This window comes from Uranotaenia lowii, chromosome 2 (genome assembly GCF_029784155.1).
Source record: "Uranotaenia lowii strain MFRU-FL chromosome 2, ASM2978415v1, whole genome shotgun sequence".
Classification (NCBI taxonomy): Eukaryota; Metazoa; Arthropoda; class Insecta; order Diptera; family Culicidae; genus Uranotaenia; species Uranotaenia lowii.
Window position 1 is genome coordinate 246082875 of NC_073692.1, and position 27555 is coordinate 246110429.

The 27555-nt window shown below is 36.3% G+C and overlaps 1 protein-coding gene across 1 annotated transcript in view; it reads right to left on the minus strand.

Moving 5' to 3' along the window:
- Window positions 1-1723: 1723 nt before the first annotated feature.
- LOC129742479 (uncharacterized) overlaps window positions 1724-27555 on the minus strand; it is a 101868-nt gene continuing 76036 nt past the window's right edge. Inside the window, exon 4 of the mRNA XM_055734379.1 lies at window positions 1724-1818. Within this exon, the coding sequence (XP_055590354.1) occupies window positions 1724-1818 (95 nt within the window). The remainder of the gene's footprint in view (window positions 1819-27555) is intronic.

A 27555-nucleotide genomic window follows, 5' to 3' on the forward strand; every position in this document is an offset into this window, starting at 1 on the left:
TTGATGAACCAGAAGCATTTTCGTGGGAGTGAAAAAATTGCGTGTTTATCTGAAGTAAGGGGAGACTTGATCCCCTACTGAAGGAGACTTGATCTTTTATTCAAGAAGCCCTAATCCTTGTATAAAAATCAAACAAATCTCCAAGATAGAATTTTAATTGACTATTTTGGTCATCTTTGTTCTCATTTCACAATTTATTGCAGACATAGAAGAAAATTCTATAACTTTGTCTCAACGCTAATATCATTGCATACTTAAAGGCGCTATTTTTTATAATTAAGAGAAAATTAATTATTTTTGCTCTTTTCTTCAGACAATTGTTTGATAAATATTAGTTTTTCGATAAATATTAGTAATTTTTTTTTCGTAATCAGCAATCATAACGATCAATTCAGAAGAAGAATATGCCGTTTAAAAGGGGGATCAATTGTACCCAACTCCAGGGGATCAATTGTACCCATGATCAACATTTTATAAAACTTTTTTCTGAAAAAAGTTAAGAGTTTTCAATTGCTTTGAAAATATGGCATTATGAAGTTCATTTTACGCTCAAACGATTGATACATTGGAACAAATATTTTTTTCATAATTTTCATAAGAAACATTTTAAAGTGATGAAAAAAGATCTTCAAGTTACATTTTGTGAAATTTTTCAAACAAAGTTCAATTACTCAAACAAATATTTTGTTAAAATTTTTTAAACTACTAGGTTTGTTATTTTGCTCATTTTGACACATTTTTCTAGAACATTTGATCTTTGTAAGACGTTCCAGTTTCGAGATATAGCTAAGGAATCAAGTATCCCCAGGGATCAAGTATCCTCATTCTCCCCTACTGTCCTAAACAATGATAAATAAGCCAAAGCTGCATAGTCTCAGGCGTTATGTACATAATGTGCGCTACTTCGGGCAACGGAATTATTTTGGGCCAATGTAAAGATAACTGCTCGAATCCAAATTACCTCATACTTTCGCATACTTTCGCAAAAGTTCACAGTTTAGCCAAGACACCGTCTTGTATGGGGAAATAGCTGTGGTCATTCGAGTGCTTTTTAACATAGCTAGCGCTCCTAGTGGTCAGAATACAAACAACTCATTTCTTTCCAGCCGTGGATCAGAACACATCTGATCGCTTATTAAATGCTGACAGCTAGCCAATTGAATTTTGAACAATCGAGAGAAAATTTTGAAAAAGGCACTTACCTGTAGTACATTCCATTTAAGTGAAGTATTTCGAAGTTCCTCGATAGTCATATCTTGGGGTTAAGCCGTCGATACGTTATTTAATCGAGAAAACACCTTTAACAAAGTGTTAAAGAAACGTGGTGAGGACGTGAACCAGGCCCGTGTGAGCCGTTAAGGAAACAATCACTGGTGAGTGATTGTACTCGGTCGCTGCCATCCGTGTGACCCCGTGGCCATTCCCGCTCGAGGTTCAGGATTAACATTTCTTCAAGTGAAGGTGTTAGCAACGGTGTAGGGTTTTGGGTGACTATGGTTGCTCAACCTGAGCTATTCTACGACTCTGGGGTTCGGACATATAGTTCGCATGCAGAGTTGGGATAGCTCCATCGCATCGTGGGCCAGCGAAGGATACCACGACCTTCGCCGGAGATCTGCCGGTCGTCAATTGCCGGAATCTTCGACTTCAAACCTCGGAGCAAGCCGAACCTTCGCCTTTGGGTTCGGAACCAGCAGCTGGAGTAAATCGTGCACGCATCATCTTAAACACCACCACCACCGCCACCGTCACCGATACCACCGCCGTCGCCGGAACCACCACTACAGGACCCCGTCGTCGTTAAAGCAATACGCCGAGCTGAAGGAAAGCTGAAAAATTAAGGTCAGACCAATCCATTTACCTACCAAAATACTTTGAGGAACGCATTAAAAATAGATCGATCGAGTTTCTGTCCATAGCCCTTACTGGACAGGCACAATCTTGGAAGGGAAAACCACTTATACTTTTCTGAGAAAACTGGATAATCTGAAGATTAAACAACTTAAACAAGAAAATTGTGCGATTCTAAATAAAAAACTTATTAGCTTCTGGGAGCTGTGAGGGGAACTAACGGTGTTGTTCTTTGGTTGATCCCGCCTCTTTTCTTTAGTTTGAATCAGAGGTTTTCCTTCTAGAATTTGTTTTTCCCTTTTTCTAATCACCAATTTTGGTATTACAGCACAGTTGTACAAACAAATAATAGATGGTTGTATGAAGTACTAAATACCCAACAAACAAGTGTAGAATGAGACAAAACTTGACTACGAGAGAAAAAAATAAAAGGTTCACTAAGTTATACGCATGTACCAATTTCTGTCGATGCTGTAGCAAAATTCGAAAAAAAACATCTTACTTTGTTAAGGGTGGTTAAAAATAGAAACATGGTGGTCCAAAATAGGAAAATGATGGAGGTGGTGCGAGGAGGGGTCGGATCTCAAGTTGTTAGAGGAGAGATCAGACCTCAAGTCTCGAAGAGGAGAGGTTTGTGTGGGAATCTCGAGTCATTGCGAGGAGATGTCGGTTCTCAAGTCGTTAGAGGAGAGTTCAGGCGTCGAGTCGTAAGGAGGAGAGGTTTTGCTTAAAGTGGTCTCGTTAATGAGTATTGCCTTGGAGCGCATTAGCGCGAATAGACCTCCCACTATTGAAGCATAGTGTACTAAACAGTTCGAGGTGGGAACCAGGTCTGCGGCCCCAGGTGGACTTTATGGCGTAGGGGTACTTAGTATCATGAGTCGTCCAATTGCACCCATGGACCCAGAGTAGCATACTGGGGGGACTCGGTCGCTCGCCGTGCCTTGGAATGCAATCCGTAAAAAGGATTTACCACCTGGGTGATCAACTAAAAAAAAAAGCATTTAAGCTAAAAGGTGATACGGTCAAAATTTGGTCAATATCAACTTGACGTATTTCTTTCAATTTTGCATTTAAAAAACCTGAACACCCTTCATTTTGAAGATGTGGGTGTAGAATGTTGCTCCTATATTGATTTTGGAATTCACTTTTCAGTTGTCAAAATGCCGTCTAAGGAAGAAGAGCAGTGTATTAAAATTTTGCTCGCGCATCGCGAAAATCCGAGCTACTCGCACGCAAATGTGGCAAAATCGTTAAAAGTTGCCAAATCAACTGTTACAAATTTAATTAAGGCCAGGAAGTCTGGATCAGGGGGAATCGAAAACCGGAAGCCGCTGAGACGACAAGGAGAGTTACCGATAGTTTCAAGCGAAACCCTAACCTCTCTTTCCGAGATACCGCAAATAAGCTGGGTGTATCGTCTACAACCGTACATCGAGCCAAAAAACGAGCCGGACCATCGACTTACAAGAAGACAGACTCCAAATCGCGATGATAAACCAAATACGATGGCCAAAGCGCGATCCCGAAGGCTGTACACGACGATACTGGCGAAGTTTGACTGCGTGGTAATGGACGATGAAACCTATGTCAAAGCCGACTACAAGCAGCTTCTGCGACAGGAGTTTTATACGGCAAAAGGAAGGGGAAAGGTAGCAGATATTTTCAAGCACATGAAACTGTTAAAGTTTGCGAAGAAATATCTGGTTTGGCAATTGCCATGAGTACCTGTGGCTTGAAAAGCAGCATTTTCATAGCTTTCGGGACTGTCAACCAAGAAATATACGTGAAAGAGTGTTTGAATAAATGTCTGCTGCTTTTCCTGAAGAAGCACGGTTGTTCCGTACTGTTTTGGCCGGATTTGGTATCTTGCCATTACGGTAAAAAGGCCATGTAGTGGTACGCCGCCAACAACGTGCAGGTGGTTCCCAAGGACAAGAACCCTTGCAACACGCCAGAGCTCCGCCCAATTGAGAAATACTGGGCTATTATCAAGCGGAACCTAAAGAAGACCAAAAAAACTGCTAAGGACGAGCAGCAGTTCAAGGCAAACTGGCTTTCTGCGGCGAAGACACGGTGGACAAGGTGGCTGTACAAAATCTGATGGCAAGGGTTAAGCGTAAGAACCGGCAATTCGGATTTGGAAAAGCGGAAGCTTAACTGAATATTTTTCCTGAATTTTATACTAATTAAACTTGAAAAAGAAATTTAATTTGATTTTTTAAATAAACGATTTCACCGTTTTACATGCGTTTTCCCTTGATCAAATTTTGACCGTATCACCATTTATTTATAACGCTAAAAATCATGTAAGAACCGAATTGAACATTTACGACGATTCAGGGATTTATTTTACTGCTTACTAGAAATAAAAATATTTTGTTATTGCTAAACGTATCGATAATTTCGCTATTTGAAATACACTTTTTGTTATCCTTATAAGTAAAACGCCTTCAAGTAGGCAACGGAAATAATTTCTTGGCTGATATCGCGGCGAATATGGCGGCAGATGATTTTTTCGAATCAAATATTGGCGCACCTTTCAAACATGAAAAAGGGCGATATGTGATATAATTGTGCATTCTTGTCGTAATTTGGGATTCAGAAAATAATAAGAATGACATTCCGCTTTGATATTCGGTTTTCCTCAAAAGTTAACAGCATTCAAAATTTGAGCGTAAAACACGTGGTTTGGTGCGCATTCTCCACAATTTTGATACGATTGTTTTTAGTTAAAATATGTGAAAATAAATGAAATATAAAAAAATATTTGCAGTCATCTGAAGAGGTATACGATTGGATAAAAGAAAATCTGAAATTTTATTAGTCTACGCAGTCTAGTTTGCCATAAAACCTTAAATGTTTATCATGAAAAAGTACAAGTTTCACGTAGATTCGATTTATTTCCTAAGGAATGATAGAGAAGCTTGTTTTCCGCAACAAAAATGAAGAAAAACATCATTCGTAGCCATAGGTTGGCGTAATTTTTTAAAATAATGTCATGGACCATTTTTCATAAAAATATATAGGTAGGTACATATTAAGCTTACTATACTTGAGTAAATTTATTCAAATTTTCAAACGTTTTTTCGGCCAAATCGATTCACACAACATTTTCTGATATTACACGGGCACAAAGAGCTAACGACAAATGAAGCTCACTTCAACCTACAACGCTAGGTAAAAAAACCGAAACACGTTTATGACGACAAACTTCCACTGCTGATTTTAAGTTAACTGAACAAAACCTCATTGGCTTACCTACCAAAGTTTCGGAAATCGGACAGCATAATCGAGAAACTGAGCAAGAGGGGAAAAAAATCAAAAACTTTAAACCCTTTTTCTTGCGTCCTACGTGTGTTTAAAAACTTTGAGGACACAATCAATACCGCACCCAATAGCTGACCTCACAGATTACAGCAGCCAGCCCCAAGCGGCCCACGTACAACCCTTAACACGTTCGGGAAAAAGTTGCTGAAAGTTTTTAATCCCCCATCGAATCGAAATCTGGCCGAAAGCTGGGCTATCAAGAGGTCGGAGGAGGATTAAAGTTTCGATTTCACTTTCCAGTGTCTTTTTGCAAGACTTTTCCTTCTTGTAGAACGTTATTTAATTCGATTTCTTTCGAATGGATTTTCTTTTTCGCTTTCGATGCTTTGCGGCATCGAGGATTTCCTTCGAAGTACTAGGTACTCGTCTACTGACAAGCATTTTCGTTTGGTCCCACCAAAAGCAAACGTTCTAATTTCGAACTGCTTGCCATTTTTTCCCTTGCTTTTGCTTCTGTGCTTCAGCATCCAAAATAAGACCGGGAAGTCTGATCAAAGTTGAATCTCTGAAGAGTTGGCACAAGCACAAGTGCCCTCAGCTTCCCGTCTTTGTCGACATTCGTGCGGCTTGGAATAACATCGACGATAGGAATATGAGAAAGCGCTTCAGGTCAAAAAGCATGTTGCGCTCTTGTTGCTCTCCGAGTGCCATTCATTACGGATAATTTAAAGTTAACGTGACTTAGAGCATGTAATTTGTCCCTTGCGGGATTTTTTTTTTCGCTTGTTCGTTTATCCTTTCCTTCACCTCGTAAGGATGGCCACGGATAGACATGGTTACAAATTAAATATCTACGTTGGAGGGGGAGAGGGCTCTCGTTTTATCTATTCCACATCACATCACGAGGATGTGAGTCAACGTGTTAGTTTTTCGTTTTGTCCAAACATATTTGAAGCTGAAAAGTGAAACAAAATAGCTTTTCGGAACAAAATTATAATCCTTCGTAAATTTAAAAAATGATGATCTTCTGAGTTGATAATATTCTAATTTTCATTATCTACATATTTCACATTTTGACACTCGCGTGATCAGGTGGTGGCCGATCAACTCACGAATGTGCCGGTTGAGGATCAAGGGCCGCTTCTTCATTACCAGCATCATCAACGTGCACAGTTCTCACCTAGGAAGTACCGGTGACGACAAAGCCGAATTCTACGCGCAGCTGAAGCGTGAATACGACCGCTGCCCAAAACAGGATATCAAGATCATCATCGGGGATTTTAATGCTAAGGTCGGCCAGAAGGAGGAATTCAAACCGACAATTGGAAGGCCTCCAAACGAATGGCCGTACGTAGTATCTTTTCCTGAACCGCCTCCCACACAAACAAGTACACCTGGAGATCACAGCTGGCACTTCTCGGACATCATCGACGTCAGATTCTGTCGAGGCGCCAACATCGAGTCTGACTCTGATCATTTATCTGGTGATGGTGAAGATGCGCCCAAAACTCTCCGTAGTGAACAACATACGAAACCGATGCCCGCCTCGGTTAAATATCGCACGACAGAAGCAACCTGAGGTCGCGGCAGACTACGTGCAATCGCTCGAAGCAGCGCTGCCGCCAGAGGGCGATCTTGACGAAGCCCCTCTCGGAATTAGAATAATCAGTAATACAGTTTAGAAGGGTTTTTGTTTGATCAGTGGAGAAAAGCGACTTTTTTGCATAACATCTTCATTGAATTTTATTCACTTATTTCATATAATATTCTGCAAGTCTTAGATTGAATTGTGGCAGGAAAAGTTGGGTAAGCAACAACAATTGATGCCTCAATAAGACGAATGGCAGTCGACAAGGACGGATCCCGGAAATCTCGGTGATTGGTTTCCAATTTTCTTGCATTAGTTTGGATACTTTTACCACTGACCATACTGAATGGACACTCGATTTCGTTTGCTGGATATTTTTTCCAACAGTACGCAATATCGATTCCAAAGTGCGCATCGATCGATTTGAAGAAATGCTATCCCAGTTGGAAAGTGCCACCCAACTTTAAAAAAATAGGCAATTCCTTCAATAAAATCGGGCTTAACTGGTTCATTTTTCCTACAGGGCCTTTGTATCGGAAAACCTACCGTCGGTATTGCGAACCAGCAAAATTTAAAAAAATAGGCAGAAAATGGTTGAATTTTTGTTCTAAGCGTCCTGTCAGTATGATCAGAGCTTTTACTATCCTACGGCTTTTGATGCTGTGCTGTACTGAAATTTGGTTATCAAAAGAGGTTTCCACATCCGAAAGATTTCGGAAGTTTTAAAAATATTTTCTTATAATAACAATTTTTTTATTTATGATTCATCCACTTGTGTGGACCGCGTGTGTGTCAATATGGTCACTTTATAGACTTCTGTGCTGTGGTTGTAAGTAGATCAATAGGTTACTGCAAGACACGCAAAGTTATGAAATAGGAATTTTGTTCTGGGATTTCAAAACTGTTTTCTTATTCATCCCGTAAATGTAACCATTTCACGTTGTTTTGTTTGCAGATTTTTTTCTCGGTAAGCTTTTCTTAGTTTATTTTCTGTTTAGGATTTTAAGAATATTTTTTTCTGTTTTATTTTTAATTTTAACTAACTTTTTGAATTTTTTGGTAATATTTTTTATATTTTTTTCTTTAATAATTTTTTTAAACAGATGCAAAACATATGTATATGATAAATGAATATATTTTGTTAAGCCATAAATAATTAATCCAATCAAAATAAATTTTTTTCTCACTCTTTCAAAGCATTCCACAAATTCAGCAGTATTAGCACTGACCACACTGACATGACACTTCGAACAATTTTTCATTTCATTTTTGACTAATTTTACAGTGTTGCTACTGTATTGCCATCTACCGTCGACTTTGCTTGAATTCATTATGACCAACGCGAATCGAAAAATTCCCACCATCCCGATTGGAAATTTGACATTTCAAATTCAAACAACAACAAAACGGTGTAAAGAATAACAGAAAAATGCAAAGTTTTAAGCCTAGTCCACACTAGGAGACGGTTCGTCTCGAGACGGTCTCAGCGTCTCCCATTTTCTTCGGGAGACACTGAGACCGTCTCAGGTTTCCAACAACAACAACAGACAACAAAGTTCGTCTCATAACAAAAATCGCAGTTCATGTTGCCTAGTGTGGACTAGGCTTTAGAAATCGAGTCTTCGGTGGTTTTTATTTTGATATTAGACTGTTAAAAACATTACCAACTGGCGGTCCATCATCTGAAGATCCAGCTGCATGTGTGGACATTGCTGATGCTGAGCTCTTTGCTGCTGAACAGACAAAAAAAAGTGATCATCAATATCCCAGGGATGGTTTATTTTACCCGGAGTGACAATGCTGATTGCATTCAAATTCTTTCCCGCATCCGGCAATCTACTTTTCCGTCTTCAAAAATATATGGGAATATCGCCTGTAGATAAATTGTTTACTTGCGGATTAGGAACTAAAAATTAAGGTATGTGCGCTTTTTAGGTATCTCCAGCAAGTAACCGGTGAAAATATTTCCGATGTTTAATGATATATGACTGTGACCGGTATTTGAAGAATTCCTCCCATAAGCTCAGAGGAAGGCTCTTCGAAGGTGCCTTCGAGAGATTGAGTATCATTAGTTCTCACCTAATTTTTTTTCAGATAATCCTAATGTGTTCTACTACTATTCATATGAAGAAGTGAACAGACGCTAAGCAAATTAGTGCTGTCGGGAGACGGCGACACTCTTCGTTACAACTGAAACTAAAAACGGGAACCAGGCTGGGATAACAATGCAATATACACCAATTATGTGTATGTCACCAGTTGAGAATGGCAAGCGCTAGTGCTGAAGCTGAATAAATGCTTTTGTCGCTCTTCAAATAAAGATCGAGGACTCAGTTCGTGGTCGCGCAGTATCGATGGTCAATCAGTGCGGCGAACTGTTTGGAAGCTAACGAAACCACACGAAGTGCAGAACAGTGTGCCTGTATTTCGGCTGTCTTAAAAGAAATCGCTGCCAACAGATTGCCGGATTCAGAACCAAATGCACGGAGAAGTATTGCCAAGCGGAAATGGAAGGAATAAGACGCTAAGACACCCCATGTCGATTCCAATGAAAAAGCTGCATGAGTTCCTTCTGTTGTGAAGATAAAGAAACTGTCTTATTGGAATTGCTGTACTAGTTAGAAAGTTAGATTAAGGGCAAAAGTATAATCAGAAATGAATATCAGAAACCAATTTATCGCATGATATATGTATATTGGAACAGATTAGTTCAACCCACAGTTATTGATTATTTTATAAAGAGAACATAACAATAATAGGAAGATTTATAAAACATGTATTATAATAACATAATTATACTGGCAAATTCATACGTCTCGCTTTACGATTTCGTTTTTTTTGCGTTTTGATTTTGTTTTCTAGGTTCATTTTTTTCACGAAACAATTTATTAGTGTATTGAACACCTTGTCAACGAGCAAATCAAAACATTGTCTACAAAGGAATCCATTAAATTCATCATAGGCAATATATTCCTTCAGCCTCGATTTGCAGTATCGCCGATTTTGGTAGAGAAATTTTTCAAATTTTTGAGAGTACGCATTAAATATAAGAAGGCCTAGCTCAAAAAGCTTGTTATTTGGCATATGGGCAGCATTTTTAACATTGCAAAACTTGTAAACTTTTTTTTTAAAAAACGAACACAAACACATACAGGATCTCAATGAAACATGATGTTTCCTCTAAGAGATTCCTTTTTTTCTTAACTCTAAGCGTACATCTTGCGAGGATATGATGGCTAGCATCTTACAAATGCTAAAACCACCAACCCACAGAAAGTGTACTATGTATGCCGTGACCGGGATTCGATCTCATACCCCCTGGCTTAGAAGATTTGAAGGTTATCCTCTACGCCACTGGCGGCGGCAAACTTCTTTCTGTAAATCGCACGAGTCTCGCTCAGCGAGCATGCGTTTGCGACATTGCTCATGGCGCAGTTTTCTGGCTGAAGCTCCCAATATATAGCAAAGGCCGTTTAGTTGATATGTACTGAAGCTGACTTCCGTTGTAATAAGAGGCTTACACTTCACTTCCATCTGTACCGTTGAGCCGTCAACACGTACGCCGGAGCATCGTATCGTTGCTGTGTACCTGCAGGAACATTTTACATTATTTATTTTTTCCTTACCTGTATTTCAATCAGCACTTTTCAGTGCTAATATTATTTTCATTTTCTTTTATTCATATTTTCTCTTTTCTTTCCAGCATGGGGAAGTCTTCGGCCGGCTCAAGGGCCGGAAGAAAACGGATTGCTGAACCTAATCCAGGGCCACCTGCCAAAAAAGTTGAAATTTCCAATTCATTCGATGTCCTTCATAACATCGGTGATGAGGAAATATTCATATTTAATTCTGATAAGAGTACTAAGAAACCTTCTTCTTCTTCTTATACTCTTAAAAACGAAAAGATTCCACCAATAACGGTCACGATTCCTGACTTCAATGCCTTTCGAAAAGAAATCGTCACTTCCGTCAAGGATGTGAAGATTTCTTTTCAGATCGGTCGAAGGGGAACTGCTCGTATATTGGCGGAATCTTTTAATGATTTTCAAAAGGTTTTAAATTATTTGAATAATAAAAAACACCAATTTTTTACGTACAACACTAGAAGTGATCGTCCATTTAAAGTTGTACTTCGTGGTCTCACTGGCGATCAGACACCGGATGAGATCACAGCTGAATTAAATTCTTTGTTAGGTTTTTCTCCAATTCAAGTAATTCAAATGAGGAAAAGAACCACCACGAATAATATCAGTAGTGTTGGTTTTGCTCCTGAACTTTATTTGATCCATTTTAAAAAGGATCAGGTTAATAATTTGCAAATTCTTGAAAAGGCTCGTCTTATGTTTCATTGTCGAGTCGAATTCGAACCTTTTCGTAAATCTTCTACCAATTTTCTTCAAAATATTACGCAATGTCGTCGTTGTCAAGCTTTTTGTCATGGCACTAAAAATTGTAGAATGAATGCCAGATGCATGTTTTGCGGCTCATTCGATCATGAAAAATCTAAATGCCTTTTTGGTGGTGATAAGCCAAAAACAGAATTTTTTAAGTGTGCAAATTGCGCAGGTAATCATTCCTCGATTTCGCTAGACTGTCCCATCAGGGCAAAAATTATTGCTTCTAGGAAAAATCCCAAAGTTTCCAGAAAAGTTTCTTCTCCTCCTTCCTCTTTTTCGTCTTCACACGTCGGGCCGGCAAACAACCTGCCTGTTCGCATTCAGCCTCGGTCTACATTGGAATCACGGCTGGGTAATACCCGAAGTGATTTTAATGTTACCTGGGCTGATTCTGCGCCCCAGACTCGTTGTTTATCGTTCTCAGAGGTGGTTGAAAATGGGTTGCCCTCTTCAGGTTTAACTAATAAAAATGGGAAAAAACCAAGTCTCAACGTTCATGCGAAGGCTTGGGAAAATCCCCGAAATTCAAATACTTTTTCTTCTCCTTCCTCTTCTGATTCTAACAATTTTGTTGATTTGGGTGAGATTACTGAGGAAAAATTAAAATTTTTGCATCAAAATTTAATGGAAATGATGCAACTTATGTTGAAAGCAAATTCAATGTTTGAAGCTTTCCAAACTTCTTTTAATTATGCTAACAAAATTATTATGACTTTACGATTCCCTCATGGATCCAAATAGATGTTTAAATATTATGAATTGGAACGCTAGATCTTTACTGGCTAACCAAGACGAGTTCTTTTTATTTTTGAAAACTCAAAACATACATATTGCTGCCATCACTGAAACTTTTTTAAAGCCAGACAATAACTTGAAAAGCAATGCTTTCTTTAAAATTTTACGAAATGATCGACTTGATCGACAAGGTGGGGGTGTAGCTATTGTCATCAATAGTCGTCTCAAATTTAGACTTCTTCCTTCTTTCAATACAAAAGTCTTAGAAACAATTGGAATTGAATTAGAAACTTCTATGGGGAAAATTATAATTGTTGCCGCATATTTGCCTTTTCAATGTAGCGGTGAACAGAAAAATTTTTTGAAGGGAGATTTACAAAAACTCACCAGAAATAAATCTAAATTTTTTATTATTGGTGACTTTAATGCAAAACACCGATCTTGGAATAATATTTCATCAAATTCAAATGGGAATATTTTGTTTAATGACTGCTCTGCAGGTTATTATACTGTTGAATATCCTAATGGGCATACTTGTTTTTCTTCAATTAGAAATCCCTCCACAATTGATTTGGTTCTAACGGATTTAGGCGAGCATTGTAGTCAATTAGTTACTCATGCGGACCTCGATTCAGACCACCTTCCAGTAACATATTCTTTATCCCAAAGTCCCATTGAAAACCCTTTAAAATCAACTTTTAATTTTCAAAAGGCTAACTGGGAGCGATATATGAATTTTATTGAACGTAATTTAGATGTAAACGTTCCACTGAATTCAATAGAAGATATTGATTTGGCTGTAGAAAATTTGACAACTGCAATAGTCAATGCTAAAGCCGCTTCAATACCTAAAGTTAAACATAAATTCAATCAACCTTTAATTGATGATGATCTTCAGTTTTTGATACGACTGAAAAACATTCGTCGACGCCAATATCAACGTACTAGAGATCCTTATTTGAAATTAATTTATTGCGACCTTCAAAAAGAGATCAAACGTCGTTTAAATTTCATTCGTAATGAAAATTTTGCAAAAGCAGTAGAGGACATAAAACCCTACTCAAAGCCATTTTGGAAATTAACTAAAATTTGAAAAAGCCCCAGAAGCCAATTCCTACTTTGAAAGATGGGGATAAACTTCTTTTAACTAATTCAGAAAAGGCTCAAAAATTAGCCCAACAATTTGAGTCTGCTCATGATTTTAATTTAAACGTTGTAAGTCCAATTGATGCTCAAATTTCCCTAGAATTTGATGATATTCTTTCTAAGCAAAATGTGTTTGAAAGTTCTTGTGAGACAAATATTGATGAACTTAAATTGATTTTCAAAAAATTTAAAAATATGAAAGCTCCAGGGGAAGATGGGATTTTCTATATTCTTCTTAAAAAGTTGCCTGAAAGCACTTTAAATTTTTTAGTTAAAATTTTCAACAAATGTTTTCACTTGGCCTATTTTCCCAATACAGTAATACCTCGATATAAAGCAACGAATTTTTTTTTTTCGTTGCTTTATATCGAAGTTACGTTATATCGAAACACTACTTAAAAGGGTCCTTTGGAGCATCGATAGTGATCGTAAATGTGAAAAAGTTGATTCTAAATTCTGTTTGTACGGTTTTAAGAAAATGCACAAACTGCTCAAAAAACATTCTTTTAATAATGTACTGGTCATCCAGGCGTTCTTGGAGGACCTGTAGTATACAGACAGCTCTTTAATGTTTTTCAACGCTCGTGGTTTCGCGGATTTCTCTATTTACATCAATGGAAGTTTAAAACTCCCATCCATATTGCTACATGGCATGAAAGTAATCCTCTCCTTACTGACTTTCCAACTTCCTTTCTTAAAAAACAAACCCACTTTCGTAAGCATTCCAGATTTGAGCTGGAGATAGATTTTTATCTTGGACTTCTTTTGTAAATTAGGCGATATATTCGTCTATAATGGCTATATTACTGGACAATTTTTCTCCGCTTAGTTTAAGAAGGCGGATACCGAACTTTTTCATAGCAAGTGATAAAATCCGTGCATTCGCGATGGAACAGAAATCTGTACAGTGATTGATCAACTGTCAGCAATAATAAAAACTTATTTGAATAAAAGATTACATGCCCTAACCTCACTTCAGCTTAAGCAACTTATCTGTAGGTGCAAATATAGTCATCAAGTTTTGAAATGGAGATACATGCTGTAGGCTGGATTTTCAAAAGCACAAAAGCGACTATCACAATACTGAAAGTACTGGAGTTACATTTTCAACGCTTGCGCTCATTCGCTCTTTATGCCTCTGAGAATTTACGCATGGCTCATAACCAACATTATTATATTTTTATGACAAAAAAGTATTGAAATTAAACATATTTGTTCAAATCAGAACATTTTTAAAAGTTACGTAATATAGAGGCAAAAGTTGCTTTATATTGGGTTACGTTATATCGAGGTTGCTTTAAAAAGAAGTTGCTTTATATCGAGGTATTACTGTAAATGGAAAAATGCCAAAGTAACTCCAATTTTGAAACCTGGAAAAAGTGCTTCAGAGCCTTCAAGTTATCGACCAATTAGTTTGCTTCCATCTTTAAGTAAACTATTTGAGAGAGTTATTTTGAATAGAATGATGATTCACATTAATCAGAATTCCATTTTCCCTGATGAACAATTTGGTTTTCGTCATGGACATTCTACTACACATCAACTTTTGAGTGTAACTAATATGATTAACGCTAGCAAATCTGAAGGTTATTCAACTGGTGTTGCTCTTCTTGATATTGAAAAAGCTTTTGACAGTGTTTGGCACAAAGGTTTAGTAGCTAAATTAGCTCGATTTGATTTTCCTGTATATCTCACCAAAATTATTCAAAATTATTTGACTAGCCGAACCTTACAAGTAAGCTATCATGCTCTGAAAGGACACCCATTAGAGCTGGTGTCCCTCAAGGCAGTATACTTGGGCCAATTTTATACAATATTTTTACTTCTGATCTTCCTGATGTACCAGAAGGAAAAGGTAGAAGATTATTTGCTGATGATACTTTGCTTTCAGCAAAAGGTCGAAATTTACGGGTGGTACGCAGTAGATTGCAACAAAATTTAAATTCCTTTTTGAATTACTTGAAAATGTGGAAAATTTCTCCTAATGCTTCCAAAACTCAACTTATTTTATTTCCCCATAAGCCAAGAGCAAATTTTTTAAAACCTAATGAAAATCATTCCATAACTTTTAATGGGGTTTCTTTAGAATGGTCTGATCACGTGAAGTACTTGGGACTTACACTTGATCGGAATCTTACTTTTAAAAATCACATTGAAGATATTCAATCTAAATGTAATAAATACACTAAATCTCTTTATTCTCTCATCAACAGGAAATCCCGGTTGTGTCTGCGAAATAAGATGCTCATCTACAAACAAGTTTTTCGACCAGCGATCATGTATGCAGTTCCGATTTGGTCTAGCTGCTGCGCGACGAGGAAGAAAGTCATCCAGAGGATTCAGAACAAAGTTCTGAAAATGATTTTGCGGCTTCCACCTTGGCACAGCACCGAAGATCTTCATCGGATTGCAGGCATTGAATCTATCGAAGAGATGGCCAACAAAATCATCTCCAACTTCAGAGGCAAATCGATGCAGTCTTCCATCGCAGAGATTCGTTCTCTTTATGTTTAGTTTAATTTTAAGATAGTGTTTAGTTTTAAGTATAAAATATTTTTGCTATTACAGGATGTTCTCCTACATTAAAAACTTGATTGCGCTCAGCAAATTTAAATCTTATAAATAAATTTTTATAATCTAGTTACTTATAGGGCTATGAACAGTTCATTATTGAGCTGAACACCTAGTTTAATGCAATAATGTAATATAAGTGTAATCATGATTTGATACAAATAAAGACATATTTTTTTTTAAAAAAAAAAGAGGCTTACACTTATATTGGAAAGCTTGCTTGCTTTTTGATCGTGCCGATGTTTCAAGATTAGAATCTTCAATTAATGCGAGCGCATCATCATTTTCGCAGTTGGAATCATTACATAGTTTAGCGTTATTCGAAATTGCGTTGTATTTGAAAGCTATCGCAAATTGATACGCATTTGGTGTGTCGTTATGCCCCAATCGACGCCTTTGTTCAGAAAAAAAGTTTTCTAAAGGGTCTTGATTTAGCAAATTTGTGAATAAAAACTCAGTACTGAACTCGTCTTTCATTTTATCGAACAGCCAGTGTACTGCTCGAATATTCTGGATGAAGCCATCGATGAAATTCGGTTTTCTTTGTTTTATTGTGAGTTTGTAAGCTTCTCTTAGTGCCTGTAATTGTAAAAAAAAAATTTAAAAAATTTAATGATTTGATATAACCTTATTGGGTGTCTTTTTAAAGTAAGTTTTTTTTTCTACCGGAAGTTTCGGGTTAGCGGCCAAAACTTCCATTGGACCCAAATATGCTAATTACCTCATTAACGTCCGAACATTCATTTGTAGTAAAAAACAAAGTTTGTAAAATGCTCAAAGCACTTTCAAAAAAATCCCAGTGGCAGGAGTTTTCTTTTAGGGCATTTCGATAAGGCTAGAACACATTTGTTAACAATATAAATAGTGCCATGTTTAAGGTCAGGTTAAATTATTGACTGTATATTAGCATACCTTCGATATAGTTGAAACTGTCTTGGAGTTGAAACTATCAAACAGTGTGTCAAAAAACCGGGCAAAATAGGCAGTTGGGGTTGCGTCATGTGGAAGCTTTTCAATGTCCACTAAGTATTCAATCGCGTTTGCTACTGAAACACTGAGTGCTCTAGTAGCTTGTGCAACGTTCATTGATGTGAAAGGCGCTACTCGAACGCATTTTTCGCTCAGTTTCGGAGCTAATCTAGGAGTTTGTGTTTTATCAATGTCATAAAGTTTTTCAATAAACTTGAACGATGCTATTTCACCGTTAATCATTGCATTGTGTCGTTGCAAATTACTTTTGGCGTTTTTAAGTAAATGTGGGGTGTCGAACATTATTGATAACTCTTTTCCATCAATATTCACCACCGGTCTATGAAGTGATGCGCCAGCTTCTCTCGCCATCTTCACGTTAGTTGAACATTGGTCCATTATAAGGGCTAAAGGATACAATCCGCAAAGTCTCAAAGCCCTAACTGTTTCCACAGAGAACAGACGTACAAGCTCGAACAAAAAATCTTCAAAAAAGTGTGTAAAATTTCGAATGCTGACATCCAGAAAATACGTTGAAAATTGTCTGGAAACAGTGCCATCTATTGCGCCGTTCAAAAGTTAGAAATCAAATTTTCAAGAGCTCAGTTTTCGAAAAGGCGTAATCGTATATGAACTCATTAATAAATTACCTAATGTCGGTCTAAAATAGACGGGTTCAATTCATTGCTAGATAAATGCAATAAGAGTTACTTTTGACTGGGCAGAATTTCACTTCCTTTATTTTATACGGTTTTACTTTTTGACTATTTTCAATGAGTGAAACATCTTTCTTTCATTTTTAAATTGACGTAACGTTTCGGGTTACTTTCCTTCATCCATCATCAGATATATCATCATGTCATCATGTCTCTCAGAGTAACCCGAAACGCTACCTGAATTTAAAATAAAAGAAAGTTGTTACACTCATTCAAGAAAGTCAAAAAGCACCGGTGATAAACTTTTATTCATTCCTTTATTTTTCACTGTTGACTAACAGTGTTTACACTTCTTGAACGGTTGTCGTCAAAGGACCAATCGGATATATTCAGTCCATTAAGAACATTCTTGACGATTAGCCTTAACCATCTGAACTGATTCTAGACATCTCAAAGCGCGTTACTTTCAAGTATCACTTTTACATTCCGTTGTCCAAAATTTTCTAGTTTGAACGAAATAGTGATTAACTTTTAAGGATTTTTTTTTTCATTATGCAAACGAACAAAAGTGTTACGAAACTTTTACAGCAATTTTCTTGAAATATGCCAAACAGTTCATACGACCTGTTCAAAACTGACCAAAATTTTGTTTTTTTTTCTCAGTTTGGTTTTGACAGTTCTCTTTGGTATGTTTGGAGACACCTGGTGGCCCAGCCAAAAAACAAAAATTGGTTCTAAACGATCGTTGGAAATTTTACACAAGTTTCGTGGGCTAGCTTGTGCGTCTGTTCTCTGTGCTGTTTCTTCAATCAGTTTGAATTGGGCGGTACTTCCAAGAGTGTTATGAGCTAACACATAGGGGGAAGTGTTCCTATATGCGCATATTGGGTAATATGCGCATACAGCCGATTGACGATATGGCTGGAGATTCATCATATCTAATTAGTGCAGTTTGAGGGTAATACGCTTTTAACACATGGCATAAAAAAATTAAATTATTATATAAAGTCGAAAAAATTTTAAAATTCAAACAAGATTTTTGTCAGTTTTGTTATAATATATTGAACTTTAATTATTGTGCATACAGATTCTGTGAACAAAAATTTTAGTGGTTTTTCTTTCTTATTCATCTGGAAATCGGAAATTCAACAAATCGAAGCTTTTGGCAAAGTTGTAAATGATAAGATATTGGAATAAGAGACAGGTTCTGAATGCCCATATCAAGGTAGGTTAAATGCCTATATCAAGAAGAATAGATTAGTCTTATAAATTTTTTACTTTCTATCATTTAAACATGAAATCTACGCTCAAATCACGATCTTACAACGAAAAAAGAAGAACTTCCTACTGATCCGATAAAAATACAATATGAACTATGAACAAAATATTACCCTGAAATATGGCCATATGGCATACTTAACTATGTTTCATGCAAAAGAACTAGTGATGTAAAAAATTTCACCAAAATTTCGGCCTTGACGTATGCTTAACATCCGTTTCTACCATTTTCAATTAATTAATATCAAAATATTGCAAGTGATAATGAAATATAGCTAAAAATATAAATATGCGCATTTAGCCCGCCAGTTTCGGAAATCGGCTATTTTGACTTCTTTTATTATAAAATTATTTTCACAAAAACTGTAAGAGATTTTAACAGCAAAATTTCACTAACGTATATAAAACAGATGTCCGCTCATGTGCATATAGTTTTCAGACTCCTATCTTTTGGAGTATAGGAGAAAATGAGTGATTTCCTTAATATGCGCATATAGCCTTCCTCTCCCCTACCCAACAGCCTGAAATAAGAGAAATAAACGCTTAGACATGGTCACATGGAACGCAATTGTATGGAAAAAAAATTTTTACTTGTTTGAATCTTTTCAATCCTTTTTTTCTTCTAGCCGTTGACGTTGAAGGCACCCATCGCGAAGCATCAAGCTTATTTATCCCGCAGACCATTATAGCTTCTGCTTCAGTAGCAAGAATAGAAGGATTGATTTTTTTTCGAAACGTTTTAGGCAAACGGTATCAGGAAACCCTGTGAACGTGTCACTTTTGGCATTGTAGTGTAATTCCGCTTTTATCGACATTCTATCTATAACAATGGACACGGCTCTTTCATGCTTAGAGAATGGTGAAACTTTTTCAGCCAGCCGTTTAAGGATGTCGTTGTTTAGTCCTGCGGCTACCGCAACATTTGCGTTACATCGATAAACGGTTTTTTTGCTTGGCAGGGCCAACGTGTTACTACTAGCCAAATAACGATATGAGGCAGGTCCAGCCAAATAGGATCCCACCGCAATTCTTTTTGCCTCTGAAATGTATCTCCGACCATTTGGCTTGCGTTTCAAGTTCATCAAGGAGTTGTACAGGACTTTATTTTTTTTGACGATATGCAAAATTTTTTCATCTTCAATTTTCTGAGCCCTAAGTTTTTTCAGATTTTTTCTCAACATATCTATTTGATTTTTTTTAACGCTAAGTGATTTTTGTTTGCGTTTGTTGACCCTGTTAGAATAATATAACTTTTTTTTTATTCTTGCAAACATTTTTCAGAAAAATGATTTTTGTTTTTCTCGTCCAAATAGAGCGATTTGTAATCGGGAGATGATTCGACGCGATAAGAGTCTTTAGTAACTTCGTCCGTATCTAAATATTCAATGGACTCGTATACATCCGAATTATTTTCGTAAGGATTTTCGTTTTCTGAGAATTCAATCGCTTCGTATTCTTCGTTCGTATTTTCTTGCATCCAGGATGCGGGTTTTACGGGCACAGTGTCTGCCAACAAACTAAAATCGCATAACTGGTTAATGTTTGAAAATTTACAATAAAAATTAAAACTCACCCTCGATCCTGGTGTGTGTTGTCATCAGGTGATGTATCGTCGCCATTAATATGTTCTGAAGAGCCGTCAGCCGCCTCTAAATATTCAACGGATTCAAATGAAGTTTCGAAAGCATTCTCTGAGTTTTCCGAATATTCAATTAGTTCCTCCAGTATGAAAGGCGTCGATTTAATGGGCACAGCGCCAGCCAACAAACTAAAACCACATCGCTGTATAAAATTATGTAATTGTACAGTAAAATTTAATACTTACCCTCGGATGGTATAGAGAGTTGAAAGATTGAACGGGAATGTGATCAGATTTTATTAAGCCGATTTTCAGGTGTTAAATATGTGCTTTTGATAAATAATTTCATTTGGAGCGTGGCTGAAGTGTTTGTGCTACTGACGGTTATGGAGGTATATGTAAAATGGTCGCAAATAACAGGTAATTTAAGAATTCTTATTTTTCGATTTTGCAATGGTTGTGTGATGACGCGTCAGTGCATGGTGGTTCTAAAAAATTCCGCTAGTGACATACAGATGTCACTAGTAGAGTTTAGAAAAGGTTCGCGTACCTTGTGCTACCGACATCTGGTGAGTAATTTTGTTTTTAAGCTAGCGCTATCTAGGGAATGATTTTTTTAAATGTCTGTAAGATGTGTGATAAAAATGATAAAACTATTTGTTTTTCAAGGTAAAGAGATTGAAACATATTTGTCATAAAACGCAAACAAAATTCAAAAATCCTCAATCATCATCAAGTTAACAGAATTCTGCGCGCGCGCGCGCGTATGTGTGTGTGTGTGTGTGTGTGTGTGTGTGTGTGTGTGTGTGTGTGTGTGTGTGTGTGTGTGTGTGTGTGTGTGTGTGTGTGTGTGTGTGTGTGTGTGTGTGTGTGTGTGTGTGTGTGTGTGTGTGTGGGTGTGTGTGTGTGTGTGTGTGTGTGTGTGTGTGTGTGTGTGTGTGTGTGTGTGTGTGTGTGTGTGTGTGTGTGTGTGTGTGTGTGTGTGTGTGTGTGTGTGTGTTAGCGTGGTGAAAATTGACGTGATTAGGTTCGGTCGGTCGTCGGTGTTAATAAATAAAGTGTATTAATGCTGCTGGAGCAAGAGGGTAACAATGGTGATTTCCTCCTCCGTTCAGTTGCTTGGGAAAAGTGTACATCAGGCAAGCGAGGCGCGATCGGATGCGTATTTTCTTTCCTTTCTTTTCCTCTTTCTCTCCCCGTTTGCATAATGCGTTAGATCGTTCTTGCTCTTCTCGTTTTAAACGCGTGAAAAACTTCGGTGAATTTCATCGGCGCCAAGTGCGTTATACGTGTATGACAATGCCACGTTAGGACGTTTTTGCTCTTCTAGTTTTGAGAGCGCGATAATCTTCGGTGAGTTGCTCCGGTGCCATACGTGTATGACAATGCCACGTTAGGACGTTTTGCTCTCCTCGTCATAAACGCGCGGTAAAATTCGGTGAGTTGCACCGGTGCTAAGTACATTGTATGTGTATGACAATGCCACGTTAGGACGTTTTGCTCTCCTCGTCATAAACGCGCGGTAAAATTCGGTGAGTTGCACCGGTGCTAAGTACATTGTATGTGTATGACAATGCCACGTTAGGACGTTTTGCTCTCCTCGTCATAAACGCGCGGTAAAATTCGGTGAGTTGCACCGGTGCTAAGTACATTGTATGTGTATGACAATGCCACGTTAGGATGTATTTGCTCTAAATAAAAACGCGGTGAACTCGATAGTGTGCGACGCGACGAACATTAAATATTTAACTTTGCTTTGATCACATCCCTTCCCAAAGGGAATCCAGATCTAATTTACCTTCCCCGCTAGCAAACCACCCTTCCTGTGACAACCGTGGAGATTTAGAGGTGTATTCGGTCTCTAGTAGCAACGGAAGTCGAACTAACAATCCTTCCCTTTCCCCGATGAACCGTAAGGACGTGGCCGGCGCCGTTATTGACCATATAAGATAAGGAACCTTCGAAACGTGTACACAGAAAATGGTAAGCTAATCCCAAGCCCCATTTATTTGGATCTATGTACAATTTTGATGGTTCTTGTCGATCACGGAGAAGCAACTACTGAAATGTACGGTTTATCTAAGCTCAAGCTCAAGCTCAAGTAAAATTTAATACTTACCCTCGATCCTTACATGATGGATTTTTGTACGAACTATTCAGGAAGTGCAACGAACAAATTCGCTTTCTGCTGACTGCTGCAATTCCTCCCGAATTAAAACACTCTTGAAGCTCGCTTGATCCACAAGCAAGAATCCAGCGGAGACAGCTGATGATGCAGTTACTATTTAGAAATAATAACTCGAATATAACATTAACAATAATTACCTTTCGTAGTCCTGAGGAAAACTGTGGAAGCTGCACGATACATTCACTCCTTCGCTATTTGAACAGCCAGAATACTCACATTGAAGACCCATGGCAATGTAATTCGTATTATAAAATCACTGCAAGTACTGAAGATACTTTGTTTATCGTTCACACGGGTAACGGAAATTTTAGGAAACAAATGACGACCAATGTCAAAATAACGATGGATGCGCCTCTGGTGTCGACATTGCTCCCTATAAAAAGAAGCCATCTTGGATTAGTCAAAAAGTGGAATTGAGTGTCCAGTCAGTGTGGTCAGTGGTATTAGCTTGATTGAAATTGTGTAAGTGCAATGAATAATAAAGTTGATTATCTATCTATATATGACCCATTCCAGCGTGACGTCACAACGTTTGCAAAACAATTTTTTGGTATATTGTATGTAAGTTTTACAGGTCATATCGCACATTGTTAAAAATTGTACATCATAGGGTCAAAATTTAATTCTCTACAATTTGAAACCAAAAGTATTTGTATAGAGTAAACAGTTAACTAAATATAACCAAAAGGAATCGTGACGTCACAACGCGCCTCTTTTCCCACTTTTCAATTTTTTTTACAACGTCGCAATTTTCTGCTCTTCTATTTGATCAAATTTTATGAAAATTTCAGAAAAGTATCGATTCATTACCACCAACAAATCACTGTTTTTGATTTTTTAAAATTTTGATTTCAATTTATTTTAGAGCGATCCAGTTTCGTGACGTCTCAACGCACCATTTTTTTAAAGCAGGGTTTTGCAAAGCGTTGTGACGTCACGAAATTTGATGGTTAGCTACATGAAATAAATCAAAGTATAATCTTGAAATGAATACTTGATTTACTTAAAATGCTTAAAAACTTAATAAATAATGTGATTTGGTGATGAAATCGATCCATTTATTCCCAAAAATTAAATGGAATTTAATCTCAAAGGCCCATATAAGCAGATAAGGTTTGCAATACTGCTCACATCAATTTTATTCGAAATTTTTTTTTGCGATCATGTGAATATTGTTTAGGAAAAAACTAAAACTAGGAAATATTTATTCGTAAAAGCGTTGAAATGTGTTTCTGATTCTTTTTAATCTTTAATTGCAAAGGAAAGGAAAAATAAATGATAATTTCAAAGCCATCGATCTTGCCAAAGATAGTTAATCGACACTAGAGTGCCTAAATCAGCCATCTAATGAAAATCTTATAAGTTGCAAGCTTTCACTATGACAAATAGTTTATCTCAAGATCCCATTTCGACAATGGTTTAGTTAAAAAGGTTTTTGAGTTTCAAAAATTAGCTTCTGATGGTTCAAATACAAAAAATACATGAATTATCGTTAATCGACGCTAATTTTGAACGTTCTAGCTGTTTTATGATAACTCTAATCAAAACTAATCGAAACGCGTTTCTCAGATAAAATATTGTCATAATCAAAGCTTTAAAATACTCAAATTAAAAGAAAAATTGGTTGATAAAGACCTAAATTATTGACGAAAAACGGTTTTTTTTATCATGCCGAACCAAATCTACATAATTCCGTACAAACTTTAGGTGTGTTGCGCAACCTCTTTCCTAAGAATAATCTGACCCAAATTTTGCATGAGACCTTGTGGTAGTACATATTTGAATTTATTAAATTTTGTAATTCAGTTTAAAGTCTCTTTTGTGAGATTTTATGTGAACACGGGGTTCGATTTGGATTTTCTAGTGACATTCTTTGAGGTGGAAATTTCAATAAAAGCAAATTTCTATTAAAATACTTGAATTAATTTTAATAACTTATTTTCTATGAAAATCTTATGATTTTTTTAAATAAAAAAGTTAATGTATTAAGTTTACCAGTTTACCAGATTTTTTGAATCTCATTACATTTATTTCATGGAACTTATTTTGTTTGAACATAATGCCAGAAAGAAAAAGAAGCTTTTAGCGGTGTTTTTCATTCTAACATAGATATATGAAGTACTAGATCTTTAACAAGATTTTTATTCAAATCACAGATAACTATCTGCTTTATGATTCACAAATTTTCTTTTACAAAATCGATGAGGATTTCATTTGTTTGATAGTTTGTTTATTCTTGAATCAAGCGTTTTTAAGTGCTGTTAAATATGTTTTATTAGAAATGTTTAAAAACAACTAAGTTAATGCAAAAAAAAATAGTTTCTTTGAAAACTTGATAATAGAATTCGTTTATTGAAGCACAATGTTGTGTTGAACTTGTATTGAAGAAATACTATCATAGTGTTAAGGTAAAAAGTCTTGAACGTTTTCGAAAAAAAAGTAAATAAATTTTCGTGACGTCACAACGCATTCTTTACCCGGGTGCAACTCGCAACCTGCTAAACTGATTTTCAATCTAAAAATTGCATTATATTCCACTCAAAAAGTTTGAAGAGACCTCCAATTTTCGACAATATATGAAATTTCAGTAAATCATAAATTTAAAAACAGTAGAATTTTCGTGACGTCACAACGCTTAAAAATAGATACCTTTATCAACGACTCTAGAGCGTAAACTTGCAGTAACTGTTATTTATCTTATATCATGCTTAAAAGATGGCTTTTCTACCATCATTTTGCAGTAATTTGTTTTGACATAGCTAGATTTTTGACAAAGTTATGTTATGAATGAAGAATATTTGCAAAAATCAATTTAATTTCATACTAAAATTTTTAAATTTCAACGTTAAAATACTCAATTCTAAAAAAAGGTAGCTGAATATCTTTTTATGGAAAAGGACACTCAAGAAATAACCTTTCTAACGCTATGTAATTTATATTTGGATAATGAAAAATAAAAATCGGTTCTCCAGTTGAGCGGTGCTTGGATTGGGTCATATATATAAAGCAATTTCTGAATGTTTGTTTGTTTGTTTGTCCTCTATGGACTCAGCCGTCTTAAGAGCTAGAGAGCTGAAATTTGGCATGGATACTCATTAGGACCAGGAAGGATAAAAAAGTTTTCAGATTTTTGGATGACCCCTTCTGAAGGGAATCGTCCATACAAGACAAATATTGTTTTCACGATATTGACGTCATTTTCCGTCGAATTGTGTTGAAAATTTGCACATGAGTGTGTTGAAAGACGAGCAATCGATTTCAAATGTCAATTTTTTTGTAAGGGGCCAGCAAAGGGGGTCGTCCATATAAACTTTTCAATATTTTTGCAATATAGACGTTATTATACACCGAATTGGGATGAAAATTTCCACACGGTAGTTTTCAGGGACGGACAATCGATCTAAGATGTCAAATATTTTGCCAGGGGTCGACGAAAGGGGACGAAAATTAATTTTTCACTATTTTTAGCAATATTGACGTTATTGTATAATGGATTGCTTTGAAAATTTGCACACGGGAGTTTTGAGGGAAGGGCAATCGATTTCAGATATCAAAGTTTATATAAGAGAAAGGGGTTTAGCTTATTGGCAATAATTGCGTTGTTATGCAATGATTTAGTCGAAATTTATACACGTGGTTTTTGATTCCTGATTTCATATTTAGTAGCAGACGACAGACGAAGTGATCGTCCAATATTTTTGCCATTATTACTTAACAATGAATTCGGAAAATGCTTGGCAATTGACTTTCATACAAACTGTTCATGACGTATTCCAAGTTGAAAGCGAAACGGAGTTCGTATGGGATCAGCTTGAATTTTTATAAGTTAGCTAAAACCGATTATCTTGGCACGATATCAGTTTTCTATTTAAATACTTTAATAATTTGATTCTAACCCTCATTCATCTAAACTTCTTGTCAATTTTGTAGTTAGTAATTCTTAGTCATTTTTTGTAGAACAACATTCATATAAATATTTTTTCCGTTTTTATTTGATCCTTTATTTGAAATTTTTTCAGTAAATATTTTGAATTTTTAGGTTTGTAATTTTTTTACAACAATTATTTTCAGGTTATCTGGTTTTTGTGAGTTAAATTAAGTATTGTGAATTCGGCGAAAGTTTAAAAATTTTAACAATTTAAGTTCTTGTTTGTTGCTTTTCATTACCACTAAAACACAAAATAAATCATTTCCACTACATAGGGCTAAGTGGGGTAACTATGAACAAGGGGTAATTCCGAACAAACGCCGTAAGCTCCGCTAGGGTCATAGTAGGGTCTCAAAACTGATCAAATGTGATAGTCTGTCTTTCTTTTGATAAGTTACAGTTATAACTTGCAAACCTAACTGTATGAATTATGTAGTTACAGTTGTTAACAAAATGTATGTCTCTGAAAAACGATAATCGTTTTGAGACGTGTCTTATCAATTGACTTCCTCGTCCATGTGAATGGAGATAAAACGTTGTTTTTGAAGTTTTACGTTTGATGATTAATGCTCCATGTGGTGTGATATGATTTATGTTGAAAAAAATTTCCACCCATGCACAAAGAAGTGTTCATATTTATCCCATACTCTTCAAGATGCGGGGTAATTGTGAACATCCAAAACTTGAAAATAAGCCTAAAACATTACTTTGTATTTTTTTTAAAATCGCGGAACTGTGATTATTCGAAAAGATGTGTTGATACTTACGGTTTCCGATGCCCAAGTAACACAGATTGAGCCAACTAGCATTTGGAAGTTTTATTATGGTTTAATTATGGCATTTTTTTGAGCAGCTCGTTTTATGACGGTTTTATTATGGTCATGCAGATTGCTTATATTTTTCTTTTGACAATATGTTTTCAGATGGTTTTGAAAACGCTAATAAAACTTTTATGAAACATACTGTTTTAGTTATTTTGAAAGAGTTATGAATGCTCTTTTTAAACTATAATAAAACACAAACTAAGAAGTTTGCTCCAAGCTTTCTATAATAGCACTCAGTGCATGATTATTAAACCACCATAAAACTTAGTGACAGTTCTCGATCAAAACAGGACACGCTCAGATGAGATAGCACATATTTGAATTGGAACTCCCATTTTAAAAATACTGAAAAAAATTAAAAAAAATACATCTTTGAAAACTTGAAATCACCAAAAGTGGTATGAATATCTTTACAATATGAGTTTTGAGTGAAAGGGCCCAAATAGTAGGAAAAAAATTGTTGATTGACGCCATCATTAATTCAAGATGGCGGCTTCCGCTTTTATTTTCAAAGCTGTAAACTACTGAAAATATCGTGTAACCTTCACAATATGGTTATTAGGTGAAAGTAACAA